The 15,382-nt window shown below is 56.2% G+C and overlaps 1 protein-coding gene across 3 annotated transcripts in view; it reads left to right on the top strand.

Moving 5' to 3' along the window:
- TSPAN9 (tetraspanin 9) overlaps positions 1-15,382 on the top strand; it is a 196,976-nt gene that overhangs the window by 177,016 nt on the left and 4,578 nt on the right. For all 3 annotated transcript variants that reach the window (XM_079774391.1, XM_079774390.1, XM_079774389.1), the window contains 5 exons: positions 12,000-12,191; positions 12,548-12,622; positions 13,766-13,867; positions 14,637-14,768; positions 15,162-15,245. In XM_079774391.1, coding sequence (XP_079630517.1) covers positions 12,000-12,191; positions 12,548-12,622; positions 13,766-13,867; positions 14,637-14,768; positions 15,162-15,245 — 585 coding nt within the window. The remainder of the gene's footprint in view (positions 1-11,999; positions 12,192-12,547; positions 12,623-13,765; positions 13,868-14,636; positions 14,769-15,161; positions 15,246-15,382) is intronic.

Here is a 15,382-nt window from a genome sequence, read left to right as displayed (position 1 = left end):
CCTGTGTGCCACCATGGCACCCTGGTGCCGCTCAGCAGCACCCCTGAGGCCCCTGCTGCAGGTCTAATGAGCAGTTATCAGCCAGGCCCTCCTTGTCGTTCCTTTCTGGAAAGCGGAAGTCTTTGAGTTGCTCTGGTTCCCGGTGGGTCAGATGCGGATAGTCCTTGTGCCCCTGCTTCCCACAGGCGTGTGGAGATGAGGGCTTTGCTCCTGTGAGCTGCAACCTCCTCATCTGTACAATGGGCTGACACCTCCCCAGGAGTCGGTGGGACTGTGTGCCTGAGCCCGTGTCTGTGAAAGTGCTCTCCAGAATATGAACGGCCCGGGGTTGTGATTATTTCAACAAGCTCCCCTGTTTTGTGGAAATGTAGGTGCAAAAATAAGGTCAGTTAATCTCCAAATTAGTTCATTTTGTTCCTTCTTGCTTCTTCTTGCAGAGGAATAGCCAATCGTTTTCACAATTCCGGTAAAATCAGTGAGGTAGGCAGATTGCCTTGGTTGAAAACTGGCCCCCCCCCCCCCAACACATGTTCACCTGGGCACACACCCCTCCCCTAAATAGGTGCCCTCCACTCACTCGCTGTCCTTGCCACCTTCTCTGCTCCCCAACACCACCATTCCCGCCGTCAGTCGCCAGCCAGGCACCTGAGACCTGGACCTTGGCTCCCACTCCCAGCGGGGGCTGTGCTTGCTTCCTGGCCTTGGAACCAGGTAGACCAGGTTCAGGCTCTCGGTTCCCTCATTGACCAGCCAGGGGAATCTGTGTTTCTGGGTCCTGTACTCTTGGGCACCCATTCCCACCTCCCTTGACTCACGTTAGGCTAGAAAGGTGTTGAAAATCATTAATAAAACAAGGTGGGGCTTTCCTGGGTCTGTGTGTAGTAGGCACAGGGTTCGGAGTCACAGCAAATTGGATTAAAATCCCAGGTCTACTGACTCCACGTGTGAGCTTAGGCAACATGCTTAATCTCTGACCCTTTCGTTTTCCCATTTGCAAAGTGGGGGAAATAATAGTAACTTGTGTGGTTTTGTGGAAAGGAGTTGACACAGTTTGTGGCATGTAATACGGGCTCAATAAGTGCTAGATTCATCGTCAGTATTATTCTCATCATTGTCACCACCGTCACCCTCACCAGCGCTGTGTCACCACCCCTGTTACTATCTCTGTCACAACTTTTATTCCCTGCCCTCCTGGTCTACAGGTAGGCTTCCCGGCCACAGAGGCTCGCTCACACCCATCACACCCTGCTAGCCGTCCTTTCTCCAAGAGGGACATATCTAGGTCACACCTTTCTGGCCTATTTGGGATGACCCAGGTCTAAGCAGTGGGGCATGGTGGTTTCTGCAGTCAGGTTTCCTGTGTTCCTTCACTGCTGCACCTCTCTGTGCCTTTTTCTCTCATCTATAAAACGGGGAGGGCAAAAATAACCTGCCCCCAACCCCGTCATTGGGTTGGAAGGATTAAATGAGGCAGAAGAGGCAAAGCTCTCAGGACCGTGCTGGCGTGTGGCCAGTGCTCACGAGCGCTGGTGCTGTACTGTCCCCAGCAGCGCAGCATCAAGAGGTTAAGGGGGCAAGTCAGGCTGTGGGGTGGGAGCAGGGCATGGCTCCTCCATGGACGAGCTCTGTGACCTTGCACAAGTTCATCAGATGAGACTGTGGGCAGGCAGCTTTCAGCAGCGTAACCTGAATTGCAGGGCCTGTGTCAAATAGTAGAGGGTGGGCCATGGTCTCCTGTTCTACCAGGAGAATGGGATGGAGAGATGGGCAGACCTGGCACAGGGTGGGGAGGGATCTCAGATTGTCACTTCAGTTGGTGAACTTACCTGGCCTGCGTCCTCCACTCCTGGCGTGGGTGGACACGGCTCCTGGCTGGCGGAATAAATAATAATGGGCATGGGTTCCCTAGAGAGAAGGCCAGTCATGCGTTGGCCAAGTCCAAGGGCTGTAGCAAAGGTGTGTGGGGGTAGCTGCCCTGCAGCCAGAGAGGGACCTGGTTGTCAGCCGGGATCTTTCCTGATATCTGTATGTGTAATTACAGCGTGTGATTTGCTGAACGTAACCTGCAGAAGGTCATTCTCATTTACTTATTAAAGGGCCTCCATCATGTGATGGCCAGGACGGAGGCAGCCCCACTGAGAAGCACCCCGCAGTGCACGGTTTTCACTCTGACTTTTTTTTTCACCTCTGGAGGCGGGGCTCCTTTTCTCAGACAGGGAGGATGGGCCTTCCGCCCCATTCTGTAGGAGGCATTGTAGTCTCACAGATTATTTGAGCGCTTTACTAGGAAGATGTGATGCGAAATCAAGGTTTCCTTGTCCAGTTTCCCTTGCATTTTCCAAGGAGTCTGAAAAATAGCACAACACCGTGTACGATATTCATATTCTGAGGACCACAAAGTGCTCGGCCGGCATAATCCACTCGTCCTTGAGGTCTTCCTGATGCTGGCAGGTGCTTTTCCTGCCTCAGTCTTCCAGCGCGGGAACGGCTCGGAAGGCTGAGTGGCTCCCCAGAGCCGCACAGCATGCCGCAGTCCCCAGGCTCTGGCAGTCCTGCGTTCTCAGGGGAGCCCCCGTGGCCCCAGTTTCAGTGTGATCCTTGAAGGTTGGTTTCTTAAGCCCACCCCTTTCTCCCATGGCAGCCCTGGCTTCATGTACTCGTGCTTTGATGCTGTCAGAAATGTCTTTCTCCCCAGATACACAAAATAAAACAAACGCAGGTAGGAAAAATATGCTAGTGATTGGAAAATCCCTCTGCAGACTCCTCTGACAAGCTGTTGTTCTGAGTCCTTGGTGCCTTCGCCCCCAATTTAGAGTGACCTTGGGAGTTCAGACAGTGCCTCACACTGTGGTCCCCGCTGTCTCCCCATGGCTCCCGTGGGCCCAGGAGCTCAGGCAGCCCTGGCCCGTGGGGTGCAGGTAAGGAGAGCTTATGCTGCGCCACCATCAAGAGCACCCCTTCCCACACTAGCACCCTGCCTGACAGTAACAGGGCCTGAGGCGCCAAGCTGTTTCCTGTTGGGTATTGACAAGTTCTGTAGAAAGGGGAAAAGACACCTCCAAGGGTCAAACCCCCACCCCTCGCCTTCCCAGCCGAGGGCAGTCCTCCGACAGCTCAGGGAACAGCCACCAGAGGGGGGTAGACTGTCAGCCTCCCTCTTGGGAAGTCCTTCCCCTGCCCCTTCCGCCTTTTGGCCCCATCTCCTCTTGTGTGTTCTCGAATAGGGATGGGACACAGCTGTATGCCCACCGTGCATGACCTGCCAAGGTCCTTGAGCAGAATCCCGCTGTCAGGGCCTCCGTCCTCCTGTTGCCAGCAGTGCGCAGGAGTGGGAAGGGCTGGACCGAGCTAGCGAACGCTGGGGTACAGTACTCCCTGTGCCCCTTCTTCCCTCCACCCAGCCCACCCCGCCTGGGCCTGCAGTGCGCTTGACTGGGAAGGGGTGCAGGTCTGCCACGTCGAGGCCTGCCCCCGGGGCGGCGGCGGCGTGAATCGATGTTTATGGATGGTGAATGATTGCTCCTGCTTCACAAGGCTGGCAGGTGCTTTGTATCATCTGCTGCTCTTTGGCATCCAGCTGCACATCACTGTGGTCCTCCTGGGGCCTGCTGCTCAGGCTTTGTTCCTGCCGTAGCCTCCGTCACACCTCGAGCCTGCTGGGGGGTTCTGAGCTGTCTCTGCCTCCTCTTCCATTTCCCCACAGCGGGAGTAGGCCTGCGGGTCAGTTTGGGAAGATGGCAAGGTGCTGGCACCTGAGAAAGTTGATCTGGGTCCTGCTGTCAGAGTTGAGGAGTCCAGATGGCCTGGGACCTGGGAGCAGGTGGAGGTGGGGGAGGTGAGCTCCGTGGCTCTGCCGGCCTTTCTCCCAGACAGAGGAATGGCTGTGGAAGACGGGGCTTCCGGGGGCTGTGTTGGGAGAGCACAGGTGGATACCCACCTCTCCTCCCATATCTAGTTCTTGCCCCTCACTCACTGTCTGCACATCAGCCTTCTTGGGGACCGGGCCTGATCTTGGCACCACTGCCTTGGCCTCTGAAGCCCAGGGACAGGCCCGGATTATCCCTGTCCCTAGAACCGTGCCACCCTGGGTCCCACCCTCGGTTAGAGTGAGCCCCTGTCAGGGCAGATGCCCTCCATGCTGAGGCCAGGCCAGGAAGCCCAAACAGATGGGCAGTGAGTGTTTCAGCGAGCCAACCTCCACTCCCCATCCCCCATCCCACCCCCTGGGGTCAGAGGGCACCAGGCCCTTTGTGCAGCCCTCTGGGGATCAGGGCTGCTGGAAACTGGGCATTTCCCCCTGCCCAGGGCCCTTAACCCACTGGAGGGTGGCAAGGGGCTGCCCTCAAAGTCTCAAATGGGACCTCCCTCATCACAGACTCTCATCCTCATGAACTTTCTGGAGTTGTAGACTGTAAGAGGTATTGTAACAGGCTCTTCTCTCAACAGGTAGGTGTTCTGGTGAACTGGGGAGGGGTTAGCCCCTACAAAGTTCGCTGGAGAGAAGTGGACTCTGGAAACATGGAATTTAAGAGCTTTATTAACCTCCGAGGCTTGCAGCTCCCACTTCGACATCCCTTACGTTTGACCATGTTGAAATGCTCTCCCCTAGGCCTATCTTGGATGGAAAATAGCCTGATTCTGCAGTCATCAGAATGTAACTGGGTTTTGGATATGCAAATGCTTTATGTAATGGTTATTTGGAGGAAAACTCAGTTCAGAAATATGGGTGTGATCTCCCTATCACCTGTGCAAGCTGGTGATACTGGGGGCTGTGAACTGAAGTTGTGAAGACATTGGAGGCTTTGAGAGAAAGTGTGGGGTCAAAAAAAGAATGACCGAGGAATCATGTAATTTGGTTTTAAATTATGCACAAACTTAATGTGAGCAAAACTTGTGCTATGGCTGCCAGCCAAGGCAGTGGAGGCTTAGGCTGGATTACTAGAAGTATAGCGCTCAGAGTGTAGGAGGGGAGAGTGGTATCTGTATACTCTGTGTTGGTCCCTCCATAGCTGGACTCTTAACTTTCAGGTTGGGACAGCGATGAGCAGTGGAAGGTGACTCAGAGGAGGTGGAAGTGTATACTCTGTGTTGGTCCCTCCATAGCTGGACTCTTAACTTTCAGGTTGGGACAGCGATGAGCAGTGGAAGGTGACTCAGAGGAGGTGGAAGATCTCAGAGCCCTTTAGTAGGCCAGGAGAAGACTTGAGCAGGAATGTTAGATACCAGCCTGATATTTCAAGGCCTGCCACACCTGTTCTGGGTGGGCCTCTTGGGCAAAACTAGAACCGAGGCATGTTAGCCATAGGAGAGTAGATTCTTGAGTAAAAAGGAAAGAATTCTTGACCAGTTAGAGTTGTGCATAAATGGAATGGAGCATCTGGTGGGATGGTGAGCACTGGGAGTCTGGGGGTGCTCAAGGAGTGGTTGGACGGCCTGGGGCCAGGGACAGCTCACACAGGGGGAGACCTCTCACTGAGAGGCACCCCCCCCTCTGTGCTCTCATCCTCCTCCCTGCTGGTGGCTTTGGCAAAGACATCTTTGTGATTCTGTCCTGTCCTTTTGCTCCATGCAGAATTAGAAGCGTGTCCACCCCCACCCCCTTTACAGCTGTGACAATGAATGAGCTGCGGCGGCCCCTTGGAGGCAACGGGCATTTGAAATGCAATGTAGCAGCTCCCCTCCCGGCTCTGACGTATGGTCCTTTCTCCCAGTGATGAAGTTCTTGGCAGGCCGGCTTCTCCCGGGCCAGGCAAGATCATTGCTAGCCACATGTCAGGCTGTGAAATTAAAGTCACTTTGGTTTTCTTTTTTATTTTCCTCATCCACTAATTTATTAAATGCCATTAAAGATTGTGCTTGGCTCTGGCTTATAAAGAGCATTGGGGAGTGCTGAGGCCTGGTGTTTGAAAAGCTCCTGCAAAGTAAAGAGGGGATGAGGCTGGATGGGGGGCCAGGGGCTGGGCTGGGGCTCTGCAGACACATGAGGCAGCCAGTAAAAATAGCTAGAGGGTGTGATGGGCCCCAGGGGGGCTGGGCAAGTGGAGCGGGAGACTTACAGGCCAATGAGGGGCCGAGGGGGGTAAATTGCGAGTAGCCTGGGGCACTGAGATTCATTCTAGATGTAACAAAGTGGGGGTGAATGGGGGGCCTCTTTTGCAGGAGGGTTTGTGTGTCTGGGTCTGGTTCTGTTCCCAGGCTGTCTCCTGCTCAGGCTCTCCCCACTCTCCCATCCATCCATCCATCCATCCACCCACCCATCCATGCATCCGTCCATCCATCCCTCCATCCATCCATCCATCCATCCACCCACTCACCCATCCGTCCATCCATCCATCCATCCATATTTATGTAGCATGTTCTGGGACCTGCGGGGGAAGAGATAAGAACCTGGCCCTGGAAGTGCTGGTGCTTTAATGAGGGTGAGCATCAGTCTACACAGAAGGTTGATCCCTGTGTGCTTAGCTCTGGGTCCAGCCCTGGCATAGGAGGTCACCCCTGGCGAGGGCCACCCCCACAAGGGGGAGAGGCTGTGGCAGTTATGAGGGGACACTGGAGTGGCTGTCCCTGAGCTCTGAGCGATGTGTAAGTGGGGACAGAAGCTCAGGAAGGAGTTTGGTGTGAAGGGGAAATTATGGGCCTCATCCCCAGAGAAATGGGATGCCTGCATGAAAAATACATAAGGCTACATGGCAGAAGCATGTATTAAAACTACAAATCAATATGCTTTGAACTGAAGATGAGGAAAATGCCATGGGGATATTGGCTAGTTACAACAGGCTTAATAAATGAGGTGAGTCTGGAGTGCTTGTTCCCTGCGTGGCCATGGCCCCACTGGGCCTCAGCTCACTCGCTGTGCATCTGGCGGATGGGCCCACGGGCGATGGGAAGATCCTGAGACAGCCTCTGAGGGCTCAGGCAGGAGCGTCCTGTCGGAGGGAAACCCAAAGGCATTGCCAAGGGTGAGGCACTGTTCCAGCTCTGGGTATTTAGCGGGGAACCAAACAGATCCAAATCCCAGCCTGCACAGAGATCGAGGCCATGGGCAAATGCAAGGGTAGAACTCATTTTTTCAAGTTTTGATGTGGATTTATTTGGAGCCCTGAGTTGAAAGTATTTAGAAATGCCCTTGGTTGTTGCGGGGAAGGACCAAGGGGTAAGGGAGGCTTGTCAGGATGGTCCCTGGGCCAGCTCCTGCTTAGAGAGGGGTGCTGACCAGGCCCGGCTGGTGACCTTGGGTCATTCAGTGCTAACAGGGGCTGGATCCCGGCCCCCTGAGTCACTCTGCCTCGCCCCAGTCTCTTCCTGCCTTGGGCTGACTATAGCTCGGTCATCTCAGCTGAGACAACCCTCTGGTTTTGGAAGGGAATTTCCCCGAATGCCACCAGCTAAGCTCTCTGGCACTGATCTTTGGCCGTGCCATTGCAGACCTTGCCTCCTTCCTGTGCTTGGCACCCTCCGTATGAGGCGGCTCCCCTCCCTGCTCCTCCCCTCTCCCATTCCTGCCTCACCCTCTCCCTGCTCCTCCTGCTCTGCCTTCGGATGTTGGCTTCCTGTCTTCTTGCCCTCCTGCCCAGCAAACCTTTTCTGCTGTCAACTCCTCCCTTCTGCCCGCTGCCACACACCAGATGTTGGCCTGTTACGTGCTCCTGCCCCATCCCTCACTAGCTCCTGGGTGGAGTCTTCCCAGCATTTTTCTCCTCTCATGTTGTGTTGACCCTCAGAGCCAGGAAGCTGCCCCACCCTTGGAGGGGACACACGAGGTTGTTTCTTTGATGTTGTCTTCTCGGGGCACTGAGAGCTAGAGGATGGACACATGGCATGGGAGGGCTGGGGCAGAGTTTCTTCTCTACTAACACTGGGACTGGATAGTTCTTTATTGGTGTGTGTGTGTGGCGGGGGGGGGGGGGGGGGGGGGGAGGGGCAGGGAGTCCTGTGCATTGTTGGATGTTTAGCAGCACCCCTGACTTCTACTCACTAGGATGCCAGTAGCAGGCCTCTCCCCAAGTTGTGTCAACCCCAAATGTTCCAGACATTGCCAGACGTCCCAGGAAGCAAAGCTGCTCCTGGTTGAGAACCACTGGGCTAGGCGTTGAGAACACGGGGTCTCAGTCTTGGCCAAACCCGGGCCGGAAGGGACCTGAGTTCCATTGTCCAAATCCCACCTTTAAGGGAAATTGGGCCTCAAAGAGCTCAAGAATCTGAAGGTCACACAGGGGAAGGTGATAGAGAGGCATTTTATTTATGTATTTATTTACTTTTTGAGTTATAAGAGAACGCTGATTTAGAAAGTTTCTGAGGTAGCAGAAGTGAGTCAGCTGGGCTGTGTGGGCTCAGGAAACAAGTTACAGAAGCAAAAGAAGGGTCCTTGGAGCCCAGGAGAGGGAAGGGCAAAGGTAATGCTGGGGCTGGGGTGAGGGGGGGCGGGGAGAAGAGGGGAAGGAAGGGACAGGAGTGCTCCCCAGAGGGAGAGCACGGGTGAAAGAGGCATTTTAGACAGAGATTCAGGCAGCTCAATGCAGGCTGGGCTGACCAACAGGCCAGAGTCAGGGAGGGGAGCACCCTGGGGTCTGGGCATGAGATGGGGGCTACGGTGGGGGTTGTGCTGCTGCTCCCCTTTGGCCGGGGCTCGCATGGGCATGCACTCAGTCCCCTAGGAGTGGCAGTGTGGAAGGGGCCTGCACCAAACACCAGGAAACCAGGTCCATCCGGCAGTGTGACAGGCGCCTGCTCCCTCTCAGTGTCATTTTCTGTAAACTTGGGGCGTGATGTTTGTCTGCTTCCTGCCTGGAGGCTCTGCTGGTTCGGGGTCATCTGAGGTGGGGACACAGGGTCCATATCAGCAGCCCTCTGGGGAGAGATGGAAGAGTGACAGGGGTCTCAGTCACTCAGCAGGCGTGGACCATGCCTTCGCCCGGCCCGGACTTAGGTACAGGCTGCTGGTGGGGTTGCCCCTCGGTAGGCAGCAGATCTCACCTGGGACCTAGCCTGGGGCCTGGTGGGGTCTGGGCATGGCAGTGAGGGGGGAAGCAGGTGGGGGGCGGGCCCACAGCTCGTTTCGCTCCGGGTGCTGGAGGGAGGCTGCTGGTGGGTCTTGGGGAAGCTTGCAGACCAAATCAAGGACATGCAGTGTGGATCCAGAGAAGCAGTGCTGAGGAGTGACCGGCTCCTGGGAGCTTCTGAATCATTGAGCTTTCCCTGGTGGAGGCTCTTTGAACTCACATCCATTCCCCCAGGAGGGAAATGCAGAAGGGAGGCACAGCGGGGACCACCAGGCCGACTCGCAGTGAGAACTGGCTTCTGGGGAAAGCTGCACTCTCTGGGGAGGGTCCTGGGGGCCCTGGTGTCCCAGCTGCCGGGAATAGGGGCGTCCTGCAGGTCCAGGAGCCCAAGTCAGCTCTCTTTACTAGGCTCCTCTACCTGTAGCCAGAGGCCGCAGCAGCGGGTTTCCTCGTATTCACGGCAGGGTCTGGCTTTAGGAACCATAAATCTGCAACATGAAGGTCATGAATTTCCATGGTATGATTAATGAAAGAAAAATTGAGACGGCAGCATAGATACTGAGCAGATTGAAGAAAGTCAATGACAAGTTGGATGAAAGTTTCTGAGCCTCACTGGCAATCCCAGAGGTTCTGACCCAGCCTGGAGCGCCACCTAGTGGTTGCAAGGGTTATTCCCCTGGCAAAGCATAGGGATGCCCCCATTGGGTGGATGGATGCTCCGCCTGAGTGTGCCCACCTTGGGAACCTTGCCCTAGGGCTGCTGAAGGGCGTAGGAGGTTCAGGACCCCTCTCCACAGCGTGGGAGACCCAGGCAGCCGCTCCACTTACCTAACTCCCATCCCCTATGCTCCTTGAACAGTCTTTGTTTAATAATACATGGGAATTCCCCAACTTCTTTGTCATGCCCAGTCTGGATCACCTTTGTTTCCCCATTTATAAAAATCCCAATGGTTCTTTAAAGCCAAGCAAGCCCTGTCAACGCTACCCTCCAAATATATCCCAAGTCGGACATTTCTGACCAGCCCTCCGTAACCACCTGGTGCAGGTCACCGCCCGCCGGGCCGCCCCAGTGCCTCCTGATTGCCGTCCCGGCTCCCCCTTTGCCTCCGATGGTCTGTTCTCCCAACAGCAGCCAGAGCGATCTATTGAAAACATAAATCATGTCACTGTCCAGCTCCGGAGGCCTCCCATCCCACTAAGAACAGCACCCACATTTTCTTTCCTGGTGCCTGCAAGGTCCTGTCTCATCGGTCCCCTGCCGCCGCCTACTGGGCCCCCACCACTTGTCACCTCCTTCACTCTTCTGTGGCCACTTGGACACCTCAGGGCCGTTCCCTCTGTGAGAACACTTTCCCCCAGGTATTTGTGTGGCTCACTTCCCCTCTTCATTTGGGTCCCTATGCAATGGCCACCTTTCTCTGACCACTCTGTCCCCAGTTACTTTCTAATCCCTTGCCCACATTGATTTTCTTCACAGCACTCACCAGCGCCTGAAACTCTGCGAGATCTTTGCTTGTTCCCATTCTGTGTGGGAACTCCCCCTTCATGAGGCCAGTGCAGTTTACCGGCTCCCCCAGCACTCGAAAGGGGACTGGCACTTACCAAGTAGGGGCTCAGTTTGGGTCTGCAGGCTGCCTGTCTTACCGATATATATGCGTCTCCTCTCTGAGCTTGGTTCCTTGGGTCATAGCACGGCTTCGGCCCCAGGAACTGCCACTTCCACCCACTTGCCATGCTTGCTTCCACGTCAATTCTCAGAGCAACCCAGGAAGTAGGTGCTATTATTCTCATTCAGAATAAAAGGAATTTGCAAGTGGCACAGCCAGGACCAGCTGGAGCCGGGTGTCAGATCCATGTCTGGCTCCCCAGCCCCTATGTGGAACGTCTTTGCCCTCCGCCTGCCCCAAGCCCCCCCATCCTTGGGGCACTGTCTTCACCAACTGGCGTCTCGGACCAGGACAGTGACTGCCTCCTCTGAACTCCTGTGCCGTTTATTTGGCACCAGTGTATACTGCCAGGGGCAGATGCTGCTTTTTCATAGCTCCCACCCAGCCCGAGTGGAGGCCCGGGGAAGGCAGGCCTCTAAAGCAGTTGTAGCTCTTCTGGCACGGACGCTGCATGCTAGAGGCACTCAATAAATATCGGTTGACTGATTGATTGGCTTCTCAGATTCAGCGCACTTCCTCTGGGCTGCGGGAGGGAGGGGGCTGTCAGCTATATCGAGCGTAAAATAAGGCAGACGTGGAGATTTGCAGCCAATGAAACTGAAGCTTCCCCAGGTGAAGTGAGTGGCGGCGGCGGCCCCAGGGGTGCTGTTGAAGAGTCGGTTTTCGGGCCCATAGGGCTGGTTGCTGGCTTACCAGATGGATGGCGAAGGCAGTGACGGGCTGCTCCGTCCTAAACCTCAGCCAGCCCCTCAGTCAGCTCTCAACCAGCCCATCGAGTCCTTTTCTTTTTCCATCTGTGGGAACTTTGTTCTCCAGGCTCTGAGAACAGTGGGCAAACGGCCCTCTGCTCAGGGCCGCAGGGCAGTCACTGGGGGGTCTGGCTCTGAGGAACTGGGCTCCGAGCTTCTTTCCCTGCCCCGAGCAAGTGCGTATTGCTTCCCCTGACCGCCACGCACCCTGCCCAGACTCCTTCCTGAATGGCAGGACCTCTCCCCTGCCGGGTGGAGTAACTGCAGCCCCCCATCTGCACCTAGAACCCGCAATATTTCTCACATGCTTTTGCTTATTCTCATGTAATCGGATCCTCAGAGTGACCCTAGAGGCCAGTGAAGCCAGGGTAACCCCATTTGCCAGACAGGGAGACTGAGACGTGGAAAGGCTGAAGGCTGGGTCACACAGCCGACATGACTGGGGGCTGTGATCATGTTTGCCAGTAGCCCTGTTCTCACCCTTCCCGTGGCTCAGAGTTGGGGTGGGGACATGGAGTCTTTCGAGACCCCTGCTGGTGAATGCAAGAGCAATGCCAGTCTAACACGCTTTCCTTTCTCTCCAGCTCTGTGGCTGTGGGCTGCTTGGAGTGGGCATTTGGCTCTCCGTGTCCCAAGGCAACTTTGCCACCTTCTCCCCCAGCTTCCCTTCGCTGTCTGCAGCCAACCTCGTCATCGCCATAGGCACCATTGTCATGGTGACGGGCTTCCTGGGCTGCCTGGGGGCCATCAAGGAAAACAAGTGCCTCCTCCTCAGTGTAAGTTGGACCCCACACCCCCAGCCCTCTGAACTCTGGATCACCCTGCATTTGGGCCACAATGACAGGCAAGGCCTGGGAACATCAGCTAACTGAGCCCAGGGAGATTGCTTCCAGAATGTTCTTGGCCCAATCACTCCCCTCTTCTTCATGATTGGCTATCCCTGCCCTAGTTGTTCCTCTCTTAATGTCCCTCCCCTACCTGTCTGGGTTTCCTCAGAAGTAGGTAGCCCCCCCATACCTGGGAAGCCCTGGCTCTCTGTTGCCTGTCCCTGCCTCCCTGCCATTGCTCTTGTTGGTCCTGCTCCTGGCCACCACCTCCACCATGTGCCCATGCCTGCACCTTCTCTTTCCAGTTTTTCATCGTCCTGTTGATCATCCTCCTAGCAGAGCTGATCTTACTTATCCTCTTCTTTGTCTACATGGACAAGGTAAGCCTTCAGGAAGGGGGGAGCTTATGGAATTTCATTGCCCTTGGGGTTGGGTCAAACTGGAGCAAGCCAGAGGGAAATGGAGCCCGGAGAACAGGCCAGGCCCAGATGAGAGGTTCTGGTGGGGCAGCATGGGAAGGCGAGTTTGGGATGGTTCATTACCTGTGTAGTCTTAGGAAGTTGAGTCCCCTAATTGTCCAAGGATGCAATGCAGTGCCCCTTGCATAGTGAGCTCCCCGTCACTGGGAGCATTCCAGCGTACTTGTGTTGACCACTTGGAGAAGGGATTTAGACTCACTAAGTGGCTGGGCTGGGGTTTGAAGATAACCCATTGGAAACATGCAGGAGCTTTGCCGGGGACACCATGAGTAGGGCTAACAGCGAAGGGGAGCTACCCTTTCTTTTCCAGAGGCCTCTGAGGCGGAGCGACTGCTCCCAGGCTGCACCGCAGGGTTCAGGATGGCGGGGTGACCCCTGGCAACCTCGCCAGACTAGGTAGTTCCCTGTCAATTCGGAGAACTTCTTATTGGTACTCCCAGGAATGAGTAGCCAAGCACCCAGTCTCCGAGGGCTCAGCAGGCTCCTTGGTGCACTGTGCCCAGGAACCATGTCGCTCTCAGTTCCGTGGGGTCTTGAAGTACTTACCCAGCCACACTGGAAGGTGGAGTCATTCTTAGGATTAGAAACAAGCGTTCTTCTGCATCTGTGAAAGGGAGGAAATAATAATATTGAGAGATCCCTCCTTGCCAGCTTGTGCTTGGCTCTTCATAAGCATTGTTTCCTTTAATTCTCACAACAACCCCAGAGGTAGATATTATTATTCCAGGATATGACAGATAAAGCAGAGGCAAGCTACTTGCCAGCGAGGGGTGGCCCTAAGATCAAAATGACTGGTCTGCCACTCTGGTTCCCAGGGTGTCTCTGACAGGGGCAGCATGGGGGAAGATGTGGGCGGCTGGCAGAGTGGCCTGTGTGTGGCTGGTCTTTCCTCTGAGTCCATGGGTGTAGACTGAAGCTGGGAGTGTGGACCTGCCCTGCCCCGGCACCCCACCCCCAGGGAGAGAGGAGGCCAGCAGTTCTAGTTGACCTGGGCAGGCTGCATCCTGGTCCCAACTGTCCTGTCTGTCTGCCTCAACCGGACAGGTAAATGAGAACGCCAAGAAGGACCTGAAGGAAGGCCTGCTGCTGTACAACACAGAGAACAACGTGGGTCTGAAGAACGCCTGGAACATCATCCAGGCCGAGGTGAGGGCGGGCAGCCCCGCTGACTGGACGGGCAGGGCCAGCAGGTGGGGAGGAGGCGTGGTGGCCTGGGCCTCAGACCCCACCCAGGTGACCGCGTTGGGCAGCTGTGCTTTCTGGATAGTAAGTGAGAGCTGCCGGTCGGACACCAGCCAGTGGGATGCAGCTGGGGAGGGGTGAGGAGGTGAGTGAAGGAGGGTGAGCAGGACTTGGACACAGGAGTGGACAGGCCTGAGGGAGCTGTGCGAGTGGCTAAGTGGGCACAGGGAGCTGGGAAGGATGCCCATAATCGAGGACAGGCCATCTGATCCTTCTCTGAAGCTTTGGAATGAGTGACAGAATTTATTTTAGCAACAGCTATGCCCCCTGGTCATGGCTCAGGCTAGGAGGCTCTGATTCTAAGAGAAGAACAAGTCAGTACAGCCTGATGCCCTGTGGGAAGCGCTGGGGAGGGGCAGGCGCCAGCCTGTGACGGTCCCTCGGGCACAGAGCCGCAGGTGCTGGTGGGACGGAGGGCTGAGCAATCCTGCCAGAGTCAGTGCCCAGCTCCGAGGGGCCGGCAGCTTTCCTGTCTCCTGCTCCAGCCTCCAGGACGGAGCTCTCACTTACCTCCCCTGTGGGCCCAGCTGAGGCCAACAACAGACAAGAGAGGCCTTTGTGTCCTCTGCTGAACTCCAGGGGGCAGTTCACTGGGGCGGGTTGGCCTGGATGGGGAGGGCCCGGAGGAGATGGCAGGCTGTGGCGTGTCTGACCCTGTGCATCCCACCCACAGATGCGCTGCTGCGGCGTCACCGACTACACAGACTGGTACCCGGTGCTGGGCGAGAACACGGTCCCCGACCGCTGCTGCATGGAGAACTCCCAGGGCTGCGGGCGCAACAGCACCACCCCGCTGTGGAGAACGGTGAGGCCCGAGGCCCTGCCCGTGTCCTCCTCCCAGGAGCCTGTGCCGTGGCAAGAGGAACCTACAGGGGAAGGCGGGGGGCCCGGGGCACCAAGGACTTGGCTTAATGTGGGGGGCACACAGGACTGAAGCCAAAAGGCAGGTGGAAAATGAGGGGCCTGGACCCGTAGTTGGGAGTGTAATGGGGTGGGGGTATGAGGCTGTGCAGTGGGGCCTTGTGGGTGGAACCCTGGGCAGGGCAGGGCCTGCTCAAAGGCAGGACCAGGCTGAGGGGCAGGGAGGGACAGGAGGAAAGAGCAAGGACGGGGGCTGAAGGAGAAAGAGTGGGGGGCTGAGCAGGAAGGGTGCGGACCGTCATGCCGGGCCCTTCACCTTGTGGTCCTCGCTCCCTAGGGCTGCTATGAGAAGGTGAAGATGTGGTTTGATGACAACAAGCACGTTCTCGGCACGGTGGGGATGTGCATCCTTATCATGCAGGTGAGAGGGCCATCGGCCTCGCTGCACCCCAGCTGGAGAAAAGCTGCCCCCCAAGTTAAGGCACTGACTCAGGCGGCCCCACCTCCGTGCGCTGTCCTGCTTTGCGGCCTCTTGTGCCTGCCCAACCCTACAGGCCC

Source organism: Cnephaeus nilssonii (assembly GCF_951640355.1).
Source record: "Cnephaeus nilssonii genome assembly, chromosome: 6".
Classification (NCBI taxonomy): domain Eukaryota; kingdom Metazoa; phylum Chordata; class Mammalia; order Chiroptera; family Vespertilionidae; genus Cnephaeus; species Cnephaeus nilssonii.
This window is presented reverse-complemented; position numbering and strand designations above follow the sequence as displayed.